The sequence below is a fragment of the Narcine bancroftii genome, chromosome 9 (assembly GCF_036971445.1).
Source record: "Narcine bancroftii isolate sNarBan1 chromosome 9, sNarBan1.hap1, whole genome shotgun sequence".
Classification (NCBI taxonomy): domain Eukaryota; kingdom Metazoa; phylum Chordata; class Chondrichthyes; order Torpediniformes; family Narcinidae; genus Narcine; species Narcine bancroftii.
The window spans coordinates 118736341-118762381 of NC_091477.1; the positions used below are offsets into that span (position 1 = coordinate 118736341).

The 26041-nt window shown below is 47.2% G+C and overlaps 1 protein-coding gene across 17 annotated transcripts in view; it reads left to right on the forward strand.

Annotated features, from left to right (window-relative positions):
• LOC138742714 (muscleblind-like protein 1) overlaps positions 1 to 26041 on the forward strand; it is a 275672-nt gene that overhangs the window by 221446 nt on the left and 28185 nt on the right. For 12 of the 17 annotated variants that reach the window (XM_069897487.1, XM_069897481.1, XM_069897479.1 and 9 more), the window contains 3 exons: positions 16473 to 16730; positions 19210 to 19263; positions 20227 to 20380. In XM_069897487.1, the coding sequence (XP_069753588.1) occupies positions 16473 to 16730; positions 19210 to 19263; positions 20227 to 20380 (466 nt within the window). The remainder of the gene's footprint in view (positions 1 to 16472; positions 16731 to 19209; positions 19264 to 20226; positions 20381 to 26041) is intronic. The other 5 variants (XM_069897484.1, XM_069897482.1, XM_069897480.1 and 2 more) reach the window with 2 other exon arrangements.

Below are 26041 nucleotides of genomic sequence, written 5' to 3' on the forward strand. Positions count from 1 at the left end.
ATACAGAAGAACCCCTCCCCCAGGCCTCTCTACACAAAACCACGCGGCAATTTTCTCGCCATTTGCCATTCTGGGGGGAAATGAGAAAGATTTGCCTCAAAGCTTGATGCTGGAGCCTGTCCCAGAACAAATTGATGATGCTTTTGCAAAGCCTGTGAACGGGGTAAGAGTTGCTTTGGAGACACCAGGCAAAACAGAGCTTGATCACTAAAGAGAAAAAAAACTGCAGCTGCTGCAAACCTGAAATAAAAACAGAGTGAGCTTCAGTGCTCAGGCAGCACCAGTGGAAGGAGAAGCAGAATTAGTATTGCAGTTAAATTTACTTCTTTCCCCTCTGATGCTGACTGACCTGCTAAGCATTTCTGGATTTCCCTGCATTTTCTTTTCGGTTTGATCTTTGTCTCTTTTGTGTGCTTTATTAGTCTAAAGACTGCTGCTTAGTCTAAAAGCATCTCCACCCAGCCAGCAGAAACATTCTGTGCAAATTAAAAGGGAAGGGGCTCATTTAAACCGTAAATAGAAATAAAATACAGCTCCTGTAGAGAGAGATATGGAGTGAAATTTTCATATGAAACACAATGTTGGAAAGTATACGGTCATGCTCTTTGGTAGAAGTAATAGACGAGCAGGCTATTATTTAGATGGGGAGAAGAGTCAAAATTCCGAGGTGCAGAGGGACTTGGGAGTCCTCGTGCAGGATAACCTGCAGGTTGAGTGGGTGGTGAAGACGACGAATGCAACGTTGGCATTCATTTCCAGAGGAGAAGCGTACAAGAGCAGGGATGTGATGTTGAGACTCTATAAAGCACTGGTGAGACCTCACTTGGAGAACTGGGTACAGTTTTGGGCGCCTTATTTGAGAAAAGATGTGCTGGCGTTGGAGCGACTTCAGGGAAGATTCACTAGAATGACACCAGGATTAGCATTATGAAGAATGGTGTCGGCTCTTGAACTGTACTTGTTGGAGTACAGAAGGATGAGGGGGGACCTCATAGAGGCATTTCAAATGCTGAAAGGCCTGGACAGAGTAGATGTGGCAAGGGTGCTTCCCATAGTAGGGGATTCTAGGACAAGACGGCATAACTTCAGGATACAAGGGTGTTAATTTAAAAGAGAGACGCAGAAAAAATGTCTTTAGTCAGAGGGTCATGAGTCTCTGAAGTTGTTGCTTCAGGCGGCTGTGGAAGTGAGGTCATTGGGTGCATTTACGGCAAATCATTGCGTAATGCAACTGTAGTAGACGCAGAGTGCCACCCACTGAGGGGAAATCCTTTCCGAATTACGAGGTGACATTGGAAGAGCTCGCTTGACTCTAAAAATTGCACTGAGAGAGGATTATGCACTGACTGGTGAGTGATAGGCATTTGATTCATCAGGGCATCAAGGGAGAAAGTTGAGGAGTGGAGCTGAGTGGGAGGATGGATCAGCTCATGATTAGATGGTGGGGTAGACTAGATGGCCCGATGAGTCTACTTCTGCTCCTGTATCTTGTGATGATGGTCTTCAGCAGATAGACATTGACTTTGTGCTTCATGCAACAAACAGCTTGAAAGATTTTAAAATACGGAGGTTTCGTCTAATCTATTATTCAGTAAAATTACACACTGAACATTTCTGAGCAAATAGTTTATGAATAGCATTTTTTGAAAGAACAACATTGACATCCGTGGGATTGTTAACAACTCTCAAATGTTCTGGATCTGAAAGAGAAAAGGGATGATTTTATTTTAAGGCAGTGAGGATGAATTTTCATTTCAGATAAGAAGTTATCTTGGCTTGTTATGTCAGTAATTCCAGTTAATCTATCAATCACTGATCATTTTAGGCCTTTTCCTTCAGTTGCCCAGCTTGTAGCGCTCCTGCCTCACGTGTCCAGAGAACTTAGTTTAAACCTGACCCTTGGTGGTCTCTGCATTAAATTTATATGTATATTGGTGGATCTACTGAGTCCTCTGTTAATTCAAAGAAATGTGCGGGTTGGTTGATTAATTGGTAACATTTCTCTGAGCGTGTAGACGAGTGGTATAGCATCTGGGTTAAGTTGATGGGAATTTTTCAAGATACAAGATCACGTATACCAAGATGCAATGTCACCTTACAGGCAGACATCACATATATATATAAATCATGGTGGAAAACTACAGTTACACGAAGATTCCCTCCCCTCTCTGGATCAATTCTCACCTCTCCTGTCCTATCCATGCCTAATTATCACCTTTTGTCTGTTGTTCTGTACTCCTCCTCCTGTCCTTTTTTCCGTTCTCCCCAGCCTTTTAATTCAGGAGCTCGTCCTGCTTTTTACTTTGATGAAGGGCTCAAGCCCACAACGTCAGTTATAGATCTTTACCTGCTCAGACACTTGCTGAGTTCCATAAGCGTTCCTGTGTTTTTACTGCGATCGCAGGGTCTGCAGACTTTTGTGCTTCACTCGAGTTATACAGAGAGACCCGTTGGTACGGACCAAAGTTAATGCAAGTTTGTAATGGCACACTTCATTTCAGAGTCTGATAACAGTGGGAAGCGAGCTGTCCTTGAAACTGATCTCACACTCGTGAATCTTCTTCCTGGTGGGAGGGCGGTGAAGAGAGTCACAGCTCTCTTCAGTTTCTCATGGTCTTGGGCAGAGCAGTTCCCATACCACGCAATGCTGCACCCTTTCAAGATGCTTTCAATGTAGAGGTCATTAAGGGAGAATTAAGTGGGCTCTGAGTGCTGAAGGACCAGTTTCTCTGCAATATGACTCAACAACATAAATTAGTCATATACAATAGCAGCATTTAAAATACAGTTCAAGTTATTGATTGTTTTTAATCAGTAGGGTCAAATTATATTGAAATTGTCCAGCCTCGTAGAGCATTACAGTCAATGTCAGAAGCACCAGTGCTTGGACTGTTGTAAAGATACAGAAATGCTGGAGGAATTTACCTCCATAGGAGGTAAAGATATATTCACTGACGTTTCAGGCCTGAGCCTTTCTTCAAGGTCTGGGAAAAGCAGGCAAGCCTCTGAATAAAAGAAATGGCGGGGGGAGGTGTATAGACTAACCGACAGAGGGATATGGAGGAGAGGCCAGAAGGGTGAGAATTGATGATGAGGGAGGGGTGTGGGGGAGAGTCTGTGAATGCCGAGATGAGGTAAAGGAGATAGAGGGAAAAGTGGAGGGAGATAGAGCTACAGATAAGGAGACGTGGGGGTGGGGAGGCAGAATGTCTAACGGAAACCGGAGAAGTTGATGTCAATATGAGATGCTGTTCCTCCAATGTGTTGTAACTCTCCCTCCCTCTCTATTTTTGTAAGAGGACTTGTCGTAATTAAAGTGTCAACCACTAGGGAACCAAAAACTGAATTGGCCAAGGTGATTCAGAATCATTGCGTAATGCAACTGTAGTAGACGCAGAGTGCCACCCACTGAGGGGAAATCCTTTCCGAATTACAAGGTGACATTGGAAGAGCTCGCTTGACTCTAAAAATTGCACTGAGAGAGGATTATGCAGTGACTGGGGAGTGATAGGCAAGGATAGACAATTATCCCGACTGCAGCTTTTGTCTGGCTAAGAAAGCATTCTGCACTGCCTTGTCTCTCACTCCATTCTCACCTCAGTAGCATTCAGCGTTATTGCTGTATACATGACCCGTCTTTGGAAACTGGCTTGCTTGTTCACACAGAACAGAAAAAAGCCAGATCCATGAGTCCTTGCAAGCCGGCTTCCCGAAGCAAAAGAGGCAGGACGTGTAGCACAGCAATGTCAGTGCCTGGTGTGTCATTGTGTTGTGTTGAGAAAAGAATCAGATTTGGTGGGTCTGGACACAAGGGTTTCCAAGCACACATACCTTTTATTGGCATGCAATTATAGAAGAGCATGGGAAAATGTTATAGGAATAACACTCACCTGTGCACAATTTCTGACTATTTCTGTTCATTTTTAGAAATTTTCACAGATAGACTTTCAACCCTAAAATATACAATTGTTCTGGCTGCTGGGACTGAGGTTACAGAATAGTTTTGCACTATCAGAACTGCAGTTATTTGCAAACAAATGTGTGCCAGTATATTAAGTGTCTCTTTTTCTTTGGCTTGGCTTCGCGGACGAAGATTTATGGAGGGGGTAAAAAGTCCACGTCAGCTGCAGGCTCGTTTGTGGCTGACCAGTCCGATGCGGGACAGGCAGACACGATTGCAGCGGTTGCAAGGGAAAATTGGTTGGTTGGGGTTGGGTGTTGGGTTTTTCCTCCTTTGCCTTTTGTCAGTGAGGTGGGCTCTGCGGTCTTCTTCAAAGGAGGCTGCTGCCCGCCAAACTGTGAGGCGCCAAGATGCACGGTTTGAGGCGTTATCAGCCCACTGGCGGTGGTCAATGTGGCAGGCACCAAGAGATTTCTTTAGGCAGTCCCTGTACCTTTTCTTTGGTGCACCTCTGTCACGGTGGCCAGTGGAGAGCTCGCCATATAATACGATCTTGGGAAGGCGATGGTCCTCCATTCTGGAGACGTGACCCATCCAGCGCAGCTGGATCTTCAGCAGCGTGGACTCGATGCTGTCGACCTCTGCCATCTCGAGTACCTCGACGTTAGGGGTGTGAGCGCTCCAATGGATGTTGAGGATGGAGCGGAGACAACGCTGGTGGAAGCGTTCTAGGAGCCGTAGGTGGTGCCGGTAGAGGACCCATGATTCGGAGCCGAACAGGAGTGTGGGTATGACAACGGCTCTGTATACGCTTATCTTTGTGAGGTTTTTCAGTTGGTTGTTTTTCCAGACTCTTTTGTGTAGTCTTCCAAAGGCGCTATTTGCCTTGGCGAGTCTGTTGTCTATCTCATTGTCGATCCTTGCATCTGATGAAAGGGTGCAGCCGAGATAGGTAAACTGGTTGACCGTTTTGAGTTTTGTGTGCCCGATGGAGATGTGGGGGGGCTGGTAGTCATGGTGGGGAGCTGGCTGATGGAGGACCTCAGTTTTCTTCAGGCTGACTTCCAGGCCAAACATTTTGGCAGTTTCCGCAAAGCAGGACGTCAAGCGCTGAAGAGCTGGCTCTGAATGGGCTATAAATGTACTAAACGGCACCCCTTTCGCACACTTTTATAAGACCATAAGACATAGTTGCAGTAATTGTGTACTATTTAACATTTTCCCATGCCCTTTTATAAACCGTGTGCGTGTTTTATTCCCGTAACATTTTCCAATGCCCTTCTACAAATTATTGTGTGTCAATAAAAGCTACGTGTGATTGTTTCCAGACCCATTGAATCTGATTCAATCAGGCGCTGACATTCGCACACTATGCGCCTAGTAGTGCCCCCTGCTCTACTCGCTACTGACTATGAACCTTTTCTGGACCCAACATCGCGATGTCATCTTCTCTTGTCAATTCGACCTGACAACATGAGTTGTCCTGCATCGATACGCTCCACTGCTGAGAGTACCTACCTTGGCGGATCGAAGACGGATAAGTCTAGACCTCCCCACCAAACCACCTTTGAATTATTTTTTCACACAGAGCTCGAAAGGCAGATAAAACCCAGCTTTCAAGCTCTGTGTAAAAGGGGCGAAGGAAACCCTTTGGCTGCCAGAAAGGGCGATACAGAGATGGGCAATGTTGGCGATAATAGCCTTGAAAAGTAGCTGCAATCCTGCTTTGTGGTGAAGTATTGATTCATCTGCTCTGACCTTTCTTACAGCTTTTTGCTCTCATTTTTTGACATATATAAGAAAAACAGAGGGTTATGGGAGTGAAGTAGGGAGTTGGTTTATACAGGTTGACACAACAGCGTGGGCCAGAGGGACTGTACTGTGCTGTTATAGTCAAGCTCAAATTTATTATCGTCTGACTGTTCATGGATAACAAGACGAAACAGTGATTCTCTGGACCATGGTGCACACTCGATACACAGCACATAATAGTTTAGTTTAAATAGCACATTTAAAACAACTCACATTGACCAAAGTGCTGTACAGAACATAAATGACATCTCAACTTAAGCAGCTCTTTAAAGTGCAGAATAAAATGGGACCCCGAGATTCAGAACATGGTAACAGTCAACAGTCGCCTCAAAACACTTGCAAATAAAAATACAGCTTCAACCTGGATTTGAAAGAGTTAAAGGAAGGGGCTGATTTGACGGAGAGAGGATTATAGTTCCATAGTTTGGGAGATGTAATAGCAAAGGCACAATTTCCCCTGAGTTTATGTGAATATAATAATCACATATATACACAAAGATGTAATTTAAAACAAATATCTATAAATACTTGGGGATAATTTTTCTCATCAATCTCAGAGTTTGGTTAAATAAAAGGTTATTTCCCAGCCTGTCTGTCCTGATTTTGACGCTCCTATACCTCCTTCCTGATGGTAGTGGGTCAAAGATACAGTGCGTTGGATAGCAAGGGTCTTTGGGGCCTACTTAACCAACTCTTCTGGTGAATGTCATCAGTAGAGGAAAGGGAGACCCCAGTAGTGATCTCCGTGCATTCACTGTCAATATTTACTGTGGGTCCTCCAATGCTCTGGTGCATTGGTGATGCACTGACTAACTTTCTAGCATGGGAACCAAATTGTATTCACACCCACAGAATACACCATGGAGATTCAGTTGGAATGGACCTTGTGAAAATAATTTGTAACAATACATAGAACCATACAGTGCAGAAAACAGGACCTTAGGCCCTTCTAGTCTGTGCCAGACTATTATTCTGCCTGGTCGCAGTTACATGCACCCAGTCCATAGCCCTCCATACCCCTCCCATCCATGAACCTGTCCAATGTTTTTCTTAAATCTTAAAATTGACCCTGCATTTACCATTTCAGCTGGCCGCTCGCTCCAAACTCCCACCACTCTCTGTGTAAAGAAATTCCTCCTAATGTTCTCCCTAAAATTCTCCTTTCACCCTTAACCAATGTCCCCGGTTTGTATCTCACCTAACCTCAGTGAAAACTGCCTTCTTGCATTTACCCTTCATAATTTTGTGCAGTGGATTCAGTGTGAGGACTGATATGGGGCTGTTGGGAGAGAGTGGGGCAGTGCAGTGGTATCAGTGTGGGGATCAACGCGGGGCTGTCGATAGAGAGCGGGGCAGTGGGATCAGTGTGGGAACTGATACAGGGCTGTGTGGAGACACTGAACATCATAGCCTAGCCAAAGTTTGAAGTACAGCACAGAATCTACCATTGTAACTTCGAAAAATGGTAAGTCGGACCGTCGTAGGTCAGGGACTATCTGTATGTACTCTGACAATAAATCTGATTGTAGTGAGTGGCAGAACAGGCTGAAATATCTACACCTGTTCCCGGCCTTTGTGTGCTTCGAGATTTATTCTGGTTCGGCAGTTCCAGGATTGAGATACGGCGGCCATAATGGCGTTGTTCCAAAAGGTAATGGGGTACGAAGATGAGAGGGCTTTCCCACGTGAACAATGCTGCCTCATGGGTAATGACCAAACGTTTGGTCACTTTAAGGAACAGGAGAAGAAGAAAGAGGGAAAATGGAAAGATAAAGCAAGAGAATTCCAAAACAGAGAGTCAAACTAACACAATCGAGAATACCATGAATGATGCCAAGAATCTTCTCTCACCTTGGAAGAGATGAGGCACGCAAGGAGCCAACAGAAGCCTCACTGGGGGGGAGTGAGGAAGGAATATTCTGGGAAATGAATATTGTGAGGATTCTGTGACCAGGGAAACAGACTCATAACAAAATGCAGGAAACAAAATACAAAAATTTAAAGGTTCCTTTTATTGTCGTGCGTAATAATACATTAAATTTAATATAGATGATATTCTTCAGCTTTTGTCTGCTGTAAGGCAAATGAAGAGCCACCAAGAGCATTGCCCGGTGCCTCTAGCAATAGGAGCACAGAGAGAGTCCCTTCAGAGACACTGAGTGTCCATGGATTCACCTCCAGCGCTCCCGCAGCCTCGACAACCGCAGAGACTCAAACCATCTGCAATCTGAGCTCCAGTTCCAAACCTTCAGCCTTCAGTGCCCAATGCCATTTGAGAGCCCTTCTTGCTCTCAGCGCCCTCTTGAATTCTGGTTCCGATACTTGGTTCCCATGAGCCAGTCTCCAGAAACCCACAAACTGCATGAGTTCTTCGACCACAAGTCACTAACAGCCCAGAGCTCGTGCAGGTTCTTCAGCCGCTGCCTTGCTGCGGTGGTCGCCTTCCCATAGGGTTGTCTTATCTGGTTCTCAACGAGGAGGGGGGAGGGCATTCTCCCCATTCCTGGCACCCTACGCAGGTCCACTACTCCCCGGGTATCTGCAACCCCTCGTGGTCTGCTGCCCAGCACAACTGCCACCATTTTGAGCGCAGATACTGTGGTTGCAGGATTTTAAGGGAAAACACCATCAGCTGCTATAACAGGCTGGTCAAAGCTTGTTCAGAATTGTCGGCAGTGAGACCTTGTGGAGTAGCACCGTGTCTCCAGTCCCGGCTCTCCCAGGTCCGCACCGGTAGTACATGGCCGTTGCAGCACCTCGGGCGGTGCCAGCACTTTTAAAGTTTTGAAACTTTAGAGGACATGGTTTAAGATTGAAGGGGGAAAATTATAAGGGGAACATGAGGGGAAATTTCTTTACGCAGAGGGTGGTGGGGATGTGGAATGAGCTTCCGGCAGACGTGGTCGAGGCGGGATCATTGGTTACATTTAAGGAAAGACTGGATCGTTACATGGATAGGAGGGGACGAGAGGGGTATGGACCGGGTGCTGGTCAGTGGGACTAGGAGGGTGGGGATTTGCTACGGCATGGACTAGTAGGGCCGAACTGGCCTGTTCTGTGCTGTAAGTGGTTATATGGTTATATGGTTAAAACAAAAACAGAGTTGGATAGGTACATTTTTTACAATCTTGCTATGTGGACAATACCAAAGTCAATCCTCTCTCATCCATCTAAACGTTCTCACTGCCTTACTTTTCATGGACTCCTGTTGTAAAAGTGGTTCATCTGAATGTTTGCTGCTGTGAAACATCGAATTTTGTGACTTGCTCATAACAATAAATTTTGATTCTGAACATTGAAGAATAAATCTTAAATACAAAAGTGTTAACTCTTTAAAGCCAAGGGGTAAGATACTTCTTAAACACCACAAGCTGTTGAGGCACAGGGAGATATATAGCACTGCAGCACTTAGAATATTGTGGTTGGCATGGTCAAGACTTTGCACGTTCTCCCTGTGTCTGCATGAGTTTTCCCTGGGTGCTCCGGTTTCCTCTCATCCTTCAAAAATGTACAGGGTTTGTAGGTTCATTGGTGTATCTGGGGGAGGGGGGCATGGGCCGGAAGGGCCTGTTGCTGTGTTGCATTGTGTGCAGTTTTGGTCGTCCAGGTGTACAAAGGATATGATAAAGTTGGAAAGGGTATAGAGGAGGTTTACAAAGTTGTTGCCAGGATTGGGGAAGTTGAGTTATCCTGAGAGACTGGATAAACTAAGGAGGTGGAGAGGGAATCTTATTGACCTCTGCAACATCATGAGAATCATTGATTAGGTGAACGGTGTTGCAGTAAAAAACCCTGTTGTGCAGAATTCAAGCAACCAGCAAAAAAATTGCGGAAAATAAAAAAATATATGGACGTTTAAAATTGATGTGCCCTAGTGGTTAGTTTGCCAATCACACAACACGCAATCTCAAACAACCGGAAATTTCTCTTATCCAGCATCTACCAATTCCCATAGGTGCCAGATACCAGGGGCTTTATACCAGTCTATTTTCCAGAGTAGGAGAGGGCTTAACTAGAAGGTGAGGGAGGTGCAATTTAGAAGGGACCTAAGGGGACAGTTCTTCACGCAGAACGAGCTAGTAGATCACATTTAGAAACATTTGGATAACGCCATTGATGGGAGGGGATTGCAGGGGTATGTGGGTAATGCGACACGTTGCTCGGCACAGACAGGCTGAGCAAGTGTCTGACCCATGGGAAATACAGGCCCTACTTTAACCATGATACAGTCATGTCGATCAACGGAATCTCAGCTTCCTACTGGCTCAGAGACTGAATTGCAACTGTGTTTCAGCCAGTGGATGTTTATTTTAAAACCATCCATTATCGTCACATTCCATTCTCAAACATTTCCAGCAGCAAGTTCAACTAGACAGATCTTGACCCATGCTTGGTAGTCAGTAAGCAGTGGTCACAGCACTAGGATGTATCCACACTTCCTGCCATGAATGAGAAGAGATACAGGAAGGTGACAGGAACGCAAAGAGTTTGTCCTCCCCAAATCCTTTTTGGAGTGATTTCCGTGGAAGAGATTAAATTTAATCAGTGAAGAATTCATAGCATCAGTTGTTGGGGATTCTACAAGACAGGATATATTTGCATTTGATAAAGAAAGGACTGATGAGGAATAATCAACATGGCTTTGTTCGTGGAGAATTGTGTCTTTTTTTAAAGGAGAGGCCAAGAAGATTGAAGAGGGGAAGGTGGTAGATATAGCTTATATGGACGATCAGATTTCAGATTTACATCACATACAACCCTGAGATTCTTTTTACCTGTGGGTGAGGCAGAATTACCACTTACTGGCGGAACAAAAAAAAACTGTTCCCAACTCAGCGGCACGGTGAGCGTAGCAGTTAGCACAACACCTTTACGGCGCCGGCGAACGGGACAAGGTTTCAAACGCCGCGCTGTCCATAAGGAGTTGGTACATTCTCCCCGTGTCTGCGTGGATTTTACCCGGGAGCTCCGGTTTCCTCCCACCGCTCGAAACTTACGGGGGTGTAGGCTAATTGGGTGTAACTTGGGCGGCACAGACTCGGGTTACACTTTGGAAGGTTAACCCAGGTGAGGCTGTAGACCTCAAGCCCAAAACAGTGGTTATGTAATCTTAGCCTTGCTATATACAGTTCCCTGTTTGACCTGCTCAGTTTCTCCAGCATTGTATTTTTTACTTCAGCCAGGATGTACACTGTGGATTGGAGGGAGTGTTGTGGAGTAGCCATTCTCAAACCTTCTTTTTGGCTATCCCCCCTCTCCAGCAGGACTCTGCTCAAAGTTTATGGGTCCTCTTCCCTGTGAAGCAGACAAAATCTGGTTTCTTCTCTCCTGCTGGCTACATTTTTAAAAAATTATGTAACGTGAGGTGAAAATAAAACAAGGCTTTTACTTAGAACTGCTGTGGCCTCGAGGGGAAGGTGGTGTGAGGTTATCATTGGGAATGGCTGTAGCAGAGCAAAGAGGATTGGGGTACAGGTACGTCATTCCATGAAAGTGGCAGCATAGGTGGTTCTTGGACTCCCCCCCCCCCCCCAACCCATCCCAAGCATTCAAGGCTTCATCGTCCAGGGTGAGCCTGTTCAGCTCCTCGCCCCACCTGCGTTGGCATAAAAGGGAACTGCCCTCTTCAAGGGTAATTCTCTAGGAGTCCCCCTCTCATTGCCCACGTTGCTCTACCTGTCAGCTCCCCTTTCCCCTTCCCCATCTCTCCACCCCCCCCCCCTCCAACCCCCACTTCCCCCACCACCTGCCTGATTTTCAGTACTCCTGAAGAAGGCTTCAGGTCCTTTTCCTTCCTCTGGATGCTGCGTGACCTGCTGAGTTTCTTCAGTGCCTTTTTTTTGTGCCCATTCTGCACCTGACCCCAGACTGCAGATTTTCTTGTATCCCTCTGAATGCCCAGTGATCGTTTGAACTGTTTGCAGTCTCTTGTTTGCAGTTGCTGTAGGGTCAGGAGAACATCAGTTAAACATTGACAGCCAGATGACTGAAGAATAAAACCATACGTTGGCAAACTAGAAAAATCACCAGGGGTCCTGCAGTTTGGCTAATGCTCTTGTCATCTAAGCTCACGACAGGACTTGAATAATCTCTTTATCAATATTTGCCTTTGATCTACTCAACAGCCTGTCTCTAACTCACTGACACACAGCGATGTAACCGAGCATTCAGAGACCTCCATTGTAAAGCTCCACTTTGCATTGCACTTCTCTCAATACCCTGAACTGGGCTTTCAAGCCTGCCCGTAGGTTTCAGTCCATGTAGCACTTTCATCAGTTCTGCTCCCCCATAGGGCTGGTGGGGGTAGGGGGAGGGGGTCCTAAAATTAGGGCATAGATCTGAGGTGAGAGGTAACTCTTTTCCATGTGGGATTGGAGGACTTGAGTGATCCAGAGAGATTGCATAGGCAGGGAACAAAAGAGGTTAAGAGGGAGCCCTTATTGAGGCTTACAGCCACTTTCACACTGCCAGTCTTCCGAGGAAGCAGGAAAACTTAACTGGGCCTGCTGCACTCAGGAGCCTTTCCCACTGTGCCATGATTTACCTGGTTAATCGGCAACCTGGCATTTAAGAGGGGGTCCTGCCTTCTGCGGTGACAAGCAAAAAGCAGGTTGTGTTTTCACACCACCAGAAGGCGATTAGTTTTGTTAACTTGGATGAGCTCTGACACTTGCTCCCACCACCAGCCCTGGCAAGGCATTCCAGGCACCCACAGCTCTCTGTGTAAAAAAAAAACATACCCCTGATGTCTCACCTAAACTTCCCTCCCTTCACTTTGTACAGATGTCCTTTGGTGTAATTCTGCTCCAACACCTGATAGACAGGAAAGGATTAGAGGGATAAAGGGCAAATACAGGCAAATGGGATGAGCTCAAGTAAACAACTTGGTTGGCATGGATAAGATGGGCCGAAGAGCCTGTTTTCGTGCTATAAAACTCTTATCTCTTATTTCTGGCCCATGAGACACATGCAGTTGAATTTATATGCAATTAACCTACCAATTCTGTTTTGGAGGGTGGGAAGGCACTGGACCACCTGGAGCAAACCCACACTGGAACGGGGAGAACGTACATACTCCTTACAGACAGCGCTGGATTTAAATCCTGGTCCCTGGCACTGTTGGAGTGCCGTGCTAACCACTACATTAAGCATGCTACTTAATGGGAATGTGTTGAGATACACTTGGATCAGCCACAATTTTTTTTTAAAAAATGATCAGTCATTTGTGTGAATGGACATAAGTCGCGTGGTCGGGGAGTAGCTATTGCACTACCTGTACAATCCCAGTGTCTGCAGACCTTCCTATTTAACAGATGCACTCTGTCAGCCACATCAGAGAGAAATAGACCTAATGTTTCAGGACAATAAAGGTCAGCCGTGAGAAAGTGAGAAAATGAGTGCATGGGGAAGTGGTGGATAGGAAATGGGAGTTGGGGGGGGGGGGTGAATGAGGATAGAATTTAGTAGGACTGTGAGATGCAGGATGATGCTCAAATTCCCAAATAAGTGAGAATGAAAAGGCTTCAACACAAATCAACAAATGTCCATTTCCCTCCACTAATGATGTCCTGATTTCCTCCAGCTTCCATGGGGGAGGGAAGATTAGAGGGAATGTTGCAAATGGACAGAAAAAGTTCGAGAAATAAATGGCCCTGATTTCAGATGAATTGTCAGAGAACATATTTTACATCACATACAACACTGAGATTCTTTTGTCTGTGGGTGAGGCAGAATTACCACTTATTGGTAGTGCTAAAAAAAACTGCACACCATATACACGTAAAAAAAATAAAGAAATGTAAACAAACCGACTCTGCAATAAGGGGTAGCAGCTGTTCCTGAACCTGGTGGTGCGAGTCTTGTGGCACCTACACCTCTTTCCTGGTGGCAGCAGTGAGAACAGAGTGTATACTAAGTGGTGTAGATCCTGGATGATCCACACCACCCGGCATTCCCTGCAGAGAGGGTTTTGCCTATGATCCCCTGGGCTGTCTTCACTACATTTTGCAGGGCTTTATCCTCCGGGTTATTGATTTCCCCATACCAGACTGTGATGCAGCCAGTCAGCACATTAACCTTGAGACTATCGACTCTCAAAGCTTCCTTAGCACTCACCCCCACCGCCCACGTCCTCTGTTCTTATTTATGCATCTCCTCTGGAACTTTCTTTGGGTTAAGATATTAGCAGGTGACACAAAGAATGGTAGAACTGCGAACAGCATAGAGCAGCCATTCTCCATGAGGACCTTACAGCACTCCGGGGTGGGGGGGGGAGGGCCACAGCACATTTGGGGGGGAACGGACTGAAATCATTATTTTTTTTTAATGTGTCTGGTTGGAGAGAAGTACGGAAGAAACCAAATGGTGGTAAAACACAGGATTCTGTTGACACCGTGGTGAAATGAAAAATCACACAATTTCTGGAGAAACTCAGCAGGTCAAACAGTGCCTTTATGTAGCAAAGGTAAAGATACATCACCAATGTTTCAGGCTTGAGCCCGTCATCAAGGTGTGGGGGAACTTAAGACGTTGGTGCTGTATCTTTTACCTTTGCTACGTAAAGGCACTGTTTGACCTACTGAGTTTCTCCAGCATTTGTGTATATGTTTTTAACTTGACTACTTCACAGGGAAGGGAGCCCATAAACTTTGAGTAGAGTCCTAAGGGGGTCATCACCAAAAAAAAATGTTGAGAATGACTGATGTAGAGGACCATGTACAAAGTTTAGATGATTTTAAAATCTGGGCAGAGAAATGGCAGATGGATTTTAATCTGGACAAGTGTGAGATGTGGCATTTTGAGAGATGAAATGTAAAGAGAAAGTGTACAGTTAATGGCAGGACATTGATCAACAATGATTCTGCCTGAACCATTAATGTGCCGAGGAACCTGAGGGGTCGAGATCTATTGCTTCCTGAAAGTGGCCACGTAAAGAGGGTAGTAAAGAAGGCGTTTTGTATATTTGCCTTTGTTGGGGAAGGTATTGAGTGTAAAACTAAGGAAGTTAAGATGCAGCTTGATAAAACTTTAGTTAGGCCACTCGTGAAGAATTGTGTGCAATTCTGGTTGACCCTTTACAGGAAGGTTGTGGTGGCTTTGGAAGGGGTACAGAAGAGATTTATCAGGATGTTGTTAAACAAGAAAATTGAGGCTGAGTGCCATACATAAACGTGCTGGAAAAACTCCTCTACTTCCTATAGACACTGCGTGACCTGCTGAGTTTCTCCAATATGGTACTCGCTGACATGCGTCTGTGTTCTGTCTGGATGACCAATCATATCTCGGAATGGACCTATGTTCAGAATTGCCATACCTGTGATACTGGAGTGAAACAATCGATTCCCTTCCGAATCCTTCTCATTCTCTCTGTTGCTGCGGTCCGTGAGCACCCTGCAACTCTACTGTCTGACTGTCAGATTATTGAGCAACAGAATCGGAAAACAATGGGACACAAGGAGTTAAAATGGAGTGAAATATCTCAATGTGGCAGCCACCAAGGCCAGGTCTCACCAGAGGTTAGCCAACAGCCAAAATGGTGGCCACCAAGGCCAGGTCACATGAGAGGTTGGCTACTGACCAACATGGCGGCCACTAAGGGAAGCTCCCGCGAGAGGTTGGTCACCAGCCATTTTCCTAAATAGGCCTGATTTTCACTGTAATTGTGTCAGTTTTATTCCTTTTTTTATTTTAAAAAAAAATTATCGGTCATTTGTGTGAATGGACATAAGTCGCGTGGACAGGGAGTCCCTATTACACTACCTGTACAATCCCAGTGTCTGCAGACCTTCCTGTTTAACAGATGCACTCTGTCAGCCACATCAGAGAGAAATAGACCTAATGTTTCAAGATGATAAAGGTCAGCCGTGAGAAAGTGAGAAAATGAGTGCGTGGGGAAGTGGTGGATAGGAAATGGGAGTGGGAGTGGGGGGGGGGGTGAATGAGGATAGAATTTAGTAGGACTGTGGGATGCAGGATGATGCTCAAATTCCCAAATAAGTGAGAATGAAAAGGCTTCAACACAAATCAACAAATGTCCATTTCCCTCCACTAATGATGTCCTGATTTCCTCCAGCTTCCATGGGGAGGGAAGATTAGAGGGAATGTTGCAAATGGAGGGCAAGGCCTCAAAGGTGGCCAGCTCAGTCACAAACAGGAGTAGCTGGCTATCTGAAATTGTTCAGTGCACGACTGAAAGCCACAAGGATTGGCAAAAGATGAGACGCTGTTGCATTGAGGCTTTGTTGGGAAGGAAGAGGGAGTCACACACTGAAGGTGGAAGGAGGCAATGCACTGGGGGGGGTGGGGTTGGTCGTGCGCAGGAGGGGAAAGGAGGTCACGTGCTGGAGTGGGGTAGGAGTTATGCACTGGGCAGGAGGATGGGGAAGGGGGCGAGATATTGCGGTGACAGACAGGTGGATAGGGAAGAGGGCGGGATATCACAGTGATGGACAAGAGGATGGGGAAGGGGCGAGATATCACGGAGATGGACAGGTGGATGGGGAAGGGGCGTGGTATCACGGAGATGGATAGGTGGATGGGGAAGGGGCGTGGTATCACGGAGATGGACAGGTGGATGGGGAAGGGGCGTGGTATCACGGAGATGGACAGGTGGATGGGGAAGAGGCGTGGTATCACGGAGATGGACAGGTAGATGGGGAAGGGGCGAGATATCACGGAGATGGACAGGTGGATGGGGAAGGGGGCGGAGCATCATGGTGACAGACGGCTGGAGGTTGAAGGGTCGACTTGTTCCCCGCAGGTCTGCAGGGAGTTCCAGCGTGGAAACTGCACCAGGGGGGAGAACGACTGCCGCTTCGCACACCCGGCGGACATCGCCATGGTGGACACCAACGACAACACGGTCACCGTGTGCATGGACTACATCAAGGGCCGGTGCTCCCGGGAGAAGTGCAAGTACTTCCACCCCCCTGCACACCTTCAGGCCAAGATCAAGGCAGCCCAGCACCAAGTGAACCAAGCCGCAGCGGCGCAGGCCGCAGCCACCGCGGCCGCCATGGTGAGTTGGCGGCGCCTCCGGCATGGCCGCCGTGGTGTGGGGTTCCAGGCTGGCGAGAGACTGAGCACTCAGGCGAGATGGGTTTGCAACCCTGCCGCCAAGTCAGGGCTGGTCGATGGCGGCCATCCTCTTAGTGGGCATGCTGTCCTGTTGATGATGGAGTTGGGGGTGTCCTGCTTCAAGCTCCCCACCCTCCTCTGCACACCCTCCCACCCACTGGACCCCTCCCCATCTGCTCCACGCCCCTTGCCCACATGCTCCCACAGACCATCCACTCCCCAAACCCCACCCAATCCCATCACCCACACCCCCATCACCCCAATCCCCATACCAGCCCACCTACACCTCTCACTCCCCATCCGCCCAATTCCTGACCCCCCTTCCCAACCCCCACCCAATCCTCACCCACACCACACCCTCCCCAGTACCACTTAATCCCTTCTCCACCCCCACAAACCACTCCTGGCCCCTCCCCTAATCCCTCTGCATCTCCGCCCTCCACACCATGGACCCCTCTCCAGCCACATCATGCCCCTTGCCAACACACTCCCACAGACCGTCTCCCCCCCAACCCCACTCAGTTCCCACCCCCTCACCCACACTGTCTTCTCCCCACCCGACCCCTACACCCCACGTCACCCCCCTCCCAGCCCCATCCTCACCCTTTCCCTGTCCCTGCCCATTCCTCACCCAACCTGGTGTGTGGAGATATCCGTACTGTGGGTTGGCGAGCATTGGCAGTTCTTCCAGCCTGCCTGTCCATGCAGCGACAGACCACCCACCTGCCCAGTTCAGGGTGCAGAACACCAACGTGCTGGAGAAACTCAGCAGGTCTCGTAGCTTCCACAGGTGGTCAAGGGTAACCAGCGGTTTGGGCCTGAGCGCTTCGTCAGGAATCAGCTAAAACAGGCAGGCAACTGAATAAGAAAAGTTGGGAGAAAGGGACAGGGGGCAGAAAAGCAGGCTACCAGGACATAAATAGATACAGGTGGGAGGGGAGAACCTGAAAAGTGATGGAGTAGAGGGTAGCTCTCTAATAGGAGAGGGAATGGAAGAGGTAGGGAGCTGGAGGAAAAGAGGCAGAGGGACGGGGAAAGAGACTCGAGATAAGTGGTTAACGGAAATTGGAAAAGTCAAAGTTAATGCCATTTGGTTGGAGAATGTCCAGATGAAAGGTCAGGTCTTTTAACTTATGGACGCAGCACGGTAACAGGCCCTTCTGGCCCACATCCCCAGTGCTGCCCAAATATACCAATTGATCTCCAACCCTAGTACATTTTAAAAGTCGGGAGGAAACCAGAGCACCCGGAGGAAACTCACGCAGACATGGGGAGAACGTAAAAACACCTCCCAGACAGCGCAGGATTTGAACAGGGGTCACTGGCACTTTACTCTAACTGTGCTGGCCCTGTTTCCCCAATCTGCGGGCAGCCACCCCCTTCCCCAATCACGTCTCAGTTTTTTTTCCCACCTGTATCCACCTCTTCGCCTGAGCTCCTCCCCTTGCCCCTTCATTCCCTCCTCTCTTCCTCCTACCTCCAAACACCCCCCAACCCCCGCACCCCCCCCCCCCCCCCGCCCCGCCATACCTTTTTATTCAGGCACCTGCCTGATTTGTTTTTTTTTAATTTTAGACATACAGCATAGTAACAAGCCCACGAGCCCATGACACCCAATTACACCCGATTGACCTACGACTCCCAGTACATTTCAAACAGTGGGAGAAACTGGAGCCCCCGGGGAGAAACCCACACAGACAAACGGACAAACTCCTTACAGTCAGCCTGGATTCAAACCCCAGTCTCGATCGCTGGCGCTGTGACAGTGTGGCACTCACCGATACGCTCACCGTGCCGTCTGGTTCTACCTGGCCCGAATCCTTGGTCGCCCTTTACTTCCCGTGACACGCTGAGTTTCTCCGCCGCATTGGTGCGTCGTGCTCAACCCCAGCGTCAACTGGCGTTCTTGTCTGGCGCGGAGGTTGGGAATTGCCTTTGGTGGCGGCCCAGTGCCCGGGGGGTATTGGGGGGAAGCGAAGTCCCATGGGCTCTAGCTGCTTCATGGCGCATGTAGCACATGGAGGCCAGGACGGATTCCACTCCCTGGAAGTGTTAATGGGAAGGGGAGGTCGGTTGCTGCATTCAAGTGCAAGTTGGTACTCAAAAGCCATGGCGCTATTGAACGTAGCAAACAGATGCCATCTTTTCTCGTTGGTCGGTCAATTGGTTTCCTTGGTAATTACTATTTATGTGTAAAAGTCCTTCACAATAACGACTTAGTGCCTTTATTGTGCATGCCTAGTCTTGTTATTTGTTGTATATGGCATTCCGATGATTTGTTTTTTTTATTTGTTTTTTCCCCCCTCACCTACCCACAATGCACTGCTGCCCCCATGATGCACCTCTGCTTGCTGTTTATGTTAATGCGCTTGAACCCCATTGGCCCATTGCCATCATGTGCTCGCTGCCTGCTAATTAAGACCCAGTCGGCTGTCAAATCACTGAAGCGACCCCTCGAGGCAACCTTTGACCTGGTACTATGACCTTTCACCTTTTAGCTTGGCATGTAGCTCTTTGTTAGGGTTGCGAGTTATAACTTAAACTATTAAGAGAAATGAAATCGAATGCCGGTATTTTTGTTTCCCGTTGTAAAGGGTGGTGATAAATTGACTGTGGCACCAATGGCTCTGAGAAATAACAAATTCACTCAAATTTCATTTTTTTTAAAAAAACCACACCGAAATTTCAGGATCTCGGTCAATTTGCAAGCGAATATGCCCAAGAACAAAAGAGATGACTGACAAACCACACTCAGCTCATCACCTCTGGGGGAGTCCCTACAGCATAACATGAGGGAGGGGGTGGGTGGGAGAGGGGGTAGATTAATAATTCTACGCGTATGTGATTGGCATGGCTTTACGTGTCTTTTTTTTAAAGAAAAAGAATGTAATGCGTAAATGTTTCTTCGTATGTGTTCAGTTGCCTGCGTGATTTGCTCGGCAATTTTCTTTTTTTTTTACTTTGATTGGGCAGTGGTGGGTGGGTGTTTGAGCTGCAGGTGGGCCTTCGCCGATATTCTTGCCACTATTCGCTCTTAAGGATGTGAGTTAATGTTGATGACCATGGAGTTGGCAGTGCAAACTTTTATTTTAAAATTCAGTCTCAATTAACCGCTCTGTGATGTGTGATGAATTCTGCTTTGTGATGTGTACCGTTGCATAACATGCTGTTCTTAAAACTTCCTGTTAGTTTAATTAACAAATTAGTTTACTGAGTAGTACTTGCTGTTCATAAATGTTTCTGTGTGTGCATTTATTTTCCTCTCTGTCTTGTTGCAGGTAGCATATACTTTGCTTGCTAAATGGCTAGAAATTTTTTAAAAAGAATGTTTGCCTTTATATTTACTGATTATGTGCTCTCATTTCTTTCTCTCTTTATTTCCTTTCGTCTTATTATTTTTGGTTTACTCTCGTCTTTACCCCGCCCGCCGTTCGCAGGGATTCCCTCCTGGCGTGATCCCCCCTCTACCAAAGAGACCTACACTAGAAAAAGCCAATGGTGCCACAACCGTCTTTAATACCGGTGTTTTCCAATATCAGCAAGCCCTTGCAAACATGCAGCTGCACCAACAGACTGCCTTCATCCCACCAGGTAAGCGGACCGCACCTCTGCAGTAAAACACGAAGGTCTAGCAGACGCCGTGGTTAAAGTTTGAAAAGTAAAGCATTGGAGAGACTCGGCAGGTCAAACAGTTCATGTTATGCGGCAAAGAGGAAGGATCCGGTCTTGAGCCCCTTGTGTCCATGTGTGGACGAGATGTGGGCGGGTGTCCAGAGCAAAATGGAAGGGGAGAGGAGGAGCACGGTCCCATAGGTGGATCAGGGAGGGAGGGCACACCAGCAAGCATGGGGAGGGGTGGGTGGCTCCATGAATGGAGAGGGATGGCAAGCTGGAGGAAAGAAGACAAATGCTGATGTTAATGTCATCCGGTTGGGGAGTGCACTCTCCAACCAGATGGCATTAACATCAACTTCTTTGGCTTCCTCTAGCCTACTCACCGTTCTTTCACCACCCCCCCCCCCCACACCCCCCACCTCCCTATCCCACTGTCTTCTCCTCCCCCATTCCCCTTTCCTTCTCTATTCACAGATCCATTCCTCCTCCCCCTCATTGTTGATGTCCCCTCTCTCCCTCATCCACCTATTGCCTGTAGGACTACGGTCCTCCCCCTCCCCCCTCCATTTTGTTCGGAGGCCTGCTCACGTTTTGCTCATAGTTGATGCAGGGCTCGAGCCCGAAACGTTGTTTATGTATCTTTATCTTTGCCACATAAAGTACCGGCTGAGTTTCTCCAGCATTGTGTTTTTAAACCACACCACTGCACTCGGTACCGAGTCGCGAATTTTATTTTATTTTGTGAGTGTGTGTTTATTCTTCCCCACTCCCGCTGGTGTTTTGTCAAAAGAAAAACAAAATCCACTAATAAATGCATTCCAATCATCTTGTTCCAAATACAGTAAATCCCCCGATATCCGGCACCTCTGGAGATTTGTAGATGTCGGATGTGAATTTGCTGGTTGCTTGAGACTGCGTGTTGGCGAACTGATCACTGGGGGAGCCAATTTTAAACCTATTTATTTTCCACTATTTCTTTTTGCCGGTTGCTTGAGGCTGCCGGTTGCTTGAGGTTGCTGGAATTCTGGATAACGGGGATTTTACTGTCTTTTGATTTTCCACCTGGGTGTCTGTCTCTTGTTCATCATGAGGTTAAAAAAATAATAAAGCTTTTTGTTTCTAAAACTTTGAGGCTCAAGGAAACGGGAGGTCAAGCCAACAGCTCCAAAGTGGGAAAGGGGGAGGGAGGCCATTCTGCCTACTTGGCCACACTGGACCAAAGGGCGACTCGGGTTAGTGAGTGGCGCAGTGAGCAAGTGCCGTTCCTTCACAGGTCGAGTGTGACCTGGGTTCAACTCTGACCCTCGGTGGCATTTGCACCTTCCCCTGATGGCGTGGGCTTCCTTCCAGGTTCCTTTTTCACAATGCCAAAGTCGCGCACAGGTCAGTGGGTTAAATTGCCCTTCAGTGTGGAGGGGAGTGGCAGAATCTGGCAGGAGTTGATGAGGCAGGGAGGGGTATAAAGTGTAGGATTGGGGTCGGATTAGCCCAGAAGAACCACAGAACAGAACATTACAGCATGGAAACAGGCCATTCAGGCCTTCTGGTTTGTGCTGAACTACTTTGCTGCCTAGTCCCATTGACCTGTACCCAGTCCATACCCTTCCCATCCATGTGCCTGTCCACATTTTTATTAAATATCAGAATCGAGCCCCTATTCACCACTTCAAATGGCAGCTCGTTCCACACTCTCTGCAAGAAGTTCCCCCGAATGTTCCCTTTAAACATTTCACCTTAACCCAGGTCCTCTAGTTTTTATCTTATCTAACCTCCATGGAAAAAGCAGGCTTGGATTTAATCTGTTTATACCCCTCATAATTTTGCATATCTCCATCAAATCTCTCCTCATTCTTCTGCAGTCCTTACCTGTTTAACCTTTCCCTGATCCTCAAGTTCCGACCATATTCATAGTAAATCTTCTCTGCACTCTTTCAACCTTATTGATGTCAGGTGACCAAAACTGCACACAAATTGGGCCTCACCAATGTCTTCTACAACTTTAACATTACATCCCAACTCTTAAACTCAATGTGGCAAAAGCATAATTGGGTGCTTAATGTCTGGTGGTAACTCGATAGGCTGAAGGACCTGGTTCAATGTTCTTTCATCCCTCTTCTGTGCTCCACAATCTGCAATCTTGTGCAGAATACTGGGATTAAAAAAAATCATTCTCCCTCTGCACAAAATGCTAGAGAAAGTCAGCAGGCCCACGCAGCATCCATTGGAAGCAAGTGATAGTCCTCAGTTCAGGCCTGAGGCCTTCGTCAAGGTGTGAGCGAGAAAGTAGGCAGGTGCCTGAATAAAAAGGTGGGCACGGCGCGGAAAGGTGCGAAGAAGGGGGCAGAGAGAGAGGAGCGCAGGTGAACAGGCAAGAGGTGAAGATGAATGGCAGGGTGGAAGAGGTAAGACTGAGGTGGTAGGCCCTTAAATCCCTTACTTTCTAAAAATCTACCCAAATGTTTTAAATATATTTACTGAGGTCACCTCCACTGCTTCAATGGGCAGTGAACTCCACAGATTCACCATCCTCTGGGAAAAGCATTTCCACCTCATCTCCGTCCTCAATCTACAAGCCTGGATCTTGAAGCTATGTCCCCTGGTCCTGGTCTCCCCCACCAATGGGAACAACTTATCTACCTCTATCTTGTCTATGCCTTTCATAATTTTATACATTTCTGTAAGATCTCCTCTCATTCTTCTAAATTCCAGCCAGTACAGCCCCAGACGACTCAATCTCTCCTCATAAGCCAACCCTCTCATCTCTGGTATCCTTCAACATCACTCTATCTCCCTCCCACTCCCCCATCTCACCTTTACATGCCCCACACCACCTCTTCCCTCTCTCTCTGAGCTGCACCACATAAGAAGAGGTTGGAAATTTTGCTGTTAATGGTCGGCATTGCTGCCGGGAGCCGGGATTTGGGAAAACTCATTTGGTTCACTTCTTCCTTCTGGAAGTAAATCTTCGTCCCTCCCTTGTCTCAGCTCTGGATGTCTAAGGCCCACATAATGTGGCCTGAGCAGAAACGCTCAGCCAACCACCCTGTTCAGGAAAGGCGGTAAGTGCCAGGCTTGGCAGGAACACCCTCATTTTGGAAATAGGTTTTCAATCTTGTGTGGAGCACTGAGATAAAAGTTTCCCTCTGCTGGTGGTTTAAGAAAATGAGTGACTGTGTGCAGGTGGGAATTTTCCAAATTATCGTCAAGGTTCAGCATTCCCTTACTGTCACGTTTTCTTTCCTTTGTTTGACCATATGACATAGGAGCAGTATTGGGCTACTCAGCCTATCGAGTCCACCATCTTGGCTAATTTACTATTCTTTTTCTCCCTTTTCCCCGTAACCCTTGATTCACTTCCCCATCAAGAACTAAATCTACTTCTGTCTTGTATATCCCCAGTGACTTGGCATCGACTGCCGACCATGCCTTTGAATTCCACAGATTCACCACCCTCCTCATCTCTGATCTAAAACAATGCTATTGTATTCTGAAGCTCTGTCCTTTGGTCCCAGACTCCCCCACATAAGAATCATCCTCTCCACATCCACTCTATCCATGCATTTCAGTATTGTTTTAGACATGCAGCACGGAAACAGGCCCCTTCGGCCCACTAGCCCGTGCCACCCAATTACACCCAATTGACCTACAACACCCATAAGTTATTTTGAACGGTTGGAGTAAACCGAAGCACCCGGAGGAAACCGACGCTGACACGGGGAGAATGTACAAGAACCTTACAGACAGTGCGGGATTCGAACCCTTGTCCCGATTATTGATGCTTTAACAGCATAGAGCTAACTGCAATAGGTTTCAATGAAACACCCCCTCCCCCACAAAATTCTGAACTCCAGTGAATCCAGTCCAGAGCCATCAAACGCCCCTCCTATGATAACCCTTTCATTCTAGGGATTGTTCTCGTGAACTTCATCTGACCCTCTCCAATGCCAACATGTCCTTCCTCGGATGAGGAGCCAAATCTGCTCACGATACTCCAAGCGCAATCTGACCAAATATCCGACACAGCCTCAAATTTACAACCCTGCTGTTATATTTTATCCCTCTTGAAGTGAATGCCAGCATTTAATATGTCTCCTTCACCACCGACACTACCTGCGAGTAAACCCTGCGGGAATCTTGCCCAACAACACCCAAGTCCCCTCTGCACCTCCAATTTCTGAACTCGTTGCCCGTTTGGTAAAATAGATCTCTGCCTTTATTCCTTCCACCAAAACGCATGATCGCATACTTGGGAAATTTGCAGGACTATTAGATTGGCGGGTGGAAGAGAAAAAAAGTTGAATGAGGCGTGCGCTTCGTGGATCTCAGCAATGAAAATTCAACGTGGAATCTATAGGGTGAAGGTCATCCGAAGTATATTGTTATTCAAGCTCTGCGAACTGCAGTCACCTAGTGTGAAGGTCAGCCTTGAACCCACTGTTTGCCTTCACTCTGGTTGGCAAAGGAAGTGGTGACTTGTGGCACGATCTCTGATGAAGGAAGACGAAAATGTTAAACAACACTCCCACAGGTTCACTAATTTCAGCGGAAGAAAGCGAGTGTTCACAGCTCCCAGTTATAATTATCAGCACGGACTGCTCCCATTTCCTTCTGTCTGTGATCTAATGTCTCATCACTAGACCTTCATTTGGGGAGTCCGTACTTTATGAACGCGATAGCTGTGGGTCTCCGCACAATGCAGCTCCCCTGAGCGATAGAAAACAAAAAATAATTACCACCCCTTAATCAATCGTAACTTGGAAAGAGAAAAAGAAACAGAAGATCCTTGAAGCAACCTCAAGGATCCTTCCAAGTGTAATTGGCAACGAAAATCAATGGCTGTTTTAGAAGCTGTCGGAATATTTTCTGACACCTGAAAGGGAACCACAGCCTTCAGCGATCGATGTTAGTGCAACAGAGCTGATAATATTATCACCGCTGCTTTCTCATTTTATTTGCTTCACGTTTTCCCCAATGACGCCGATGTGTGCTGGTATGAACAGTGATTTTCCACTTGCTGGTCTCCCTCTTCGTCCACTGTAAACCCAAACATTGTGCCACTGTAACATAAAGGATCTGATTTGCATTCTTTGTCCTCCTTCCCTCAGTGGGATCGGAGGAGCATCAGTTGAGTCACTGGAGTGAAGCAAAGTCAACCTCAAAAATCACAGCTAAGCCTTTACACTGCCATCACTGTTAGAATGGTTCAAAGGAGGGGGACATGATCACATTTGTTTAAAAGTCAGCCGGGGTTAAAGGAAGGTAGAGCCCATGATTGGTTGCTCCCTCTCTATATAGTATGTTCCAAAGGACATTTTCGGAAGGATATGTGGTATATCAGGGCAGAAAGTGGAGCTGAGATCTGCTGCTGCAGTCTTATTTAATGGTGGGGAGAAGTCCCAGGGGCTGGTTGGCTGCTTCAGTTAGCAACTTACCAAAGCTCTGTTGACAGCACCTTCCAATCCTAGGACCAGCTGGCTTGATGAGGGGAGCAAAGGCACAGGGTCTCCACCACCTGGATCTCACCCTCCAAGCCACACATCGACCTGACTTGGAAACATATCTCTGTTTTTCACCATCCTTGTGTCAAGCTTCCTCCAATAGCAAGACCCCAATTCTACGACTGCAGTGGTTCAAGAA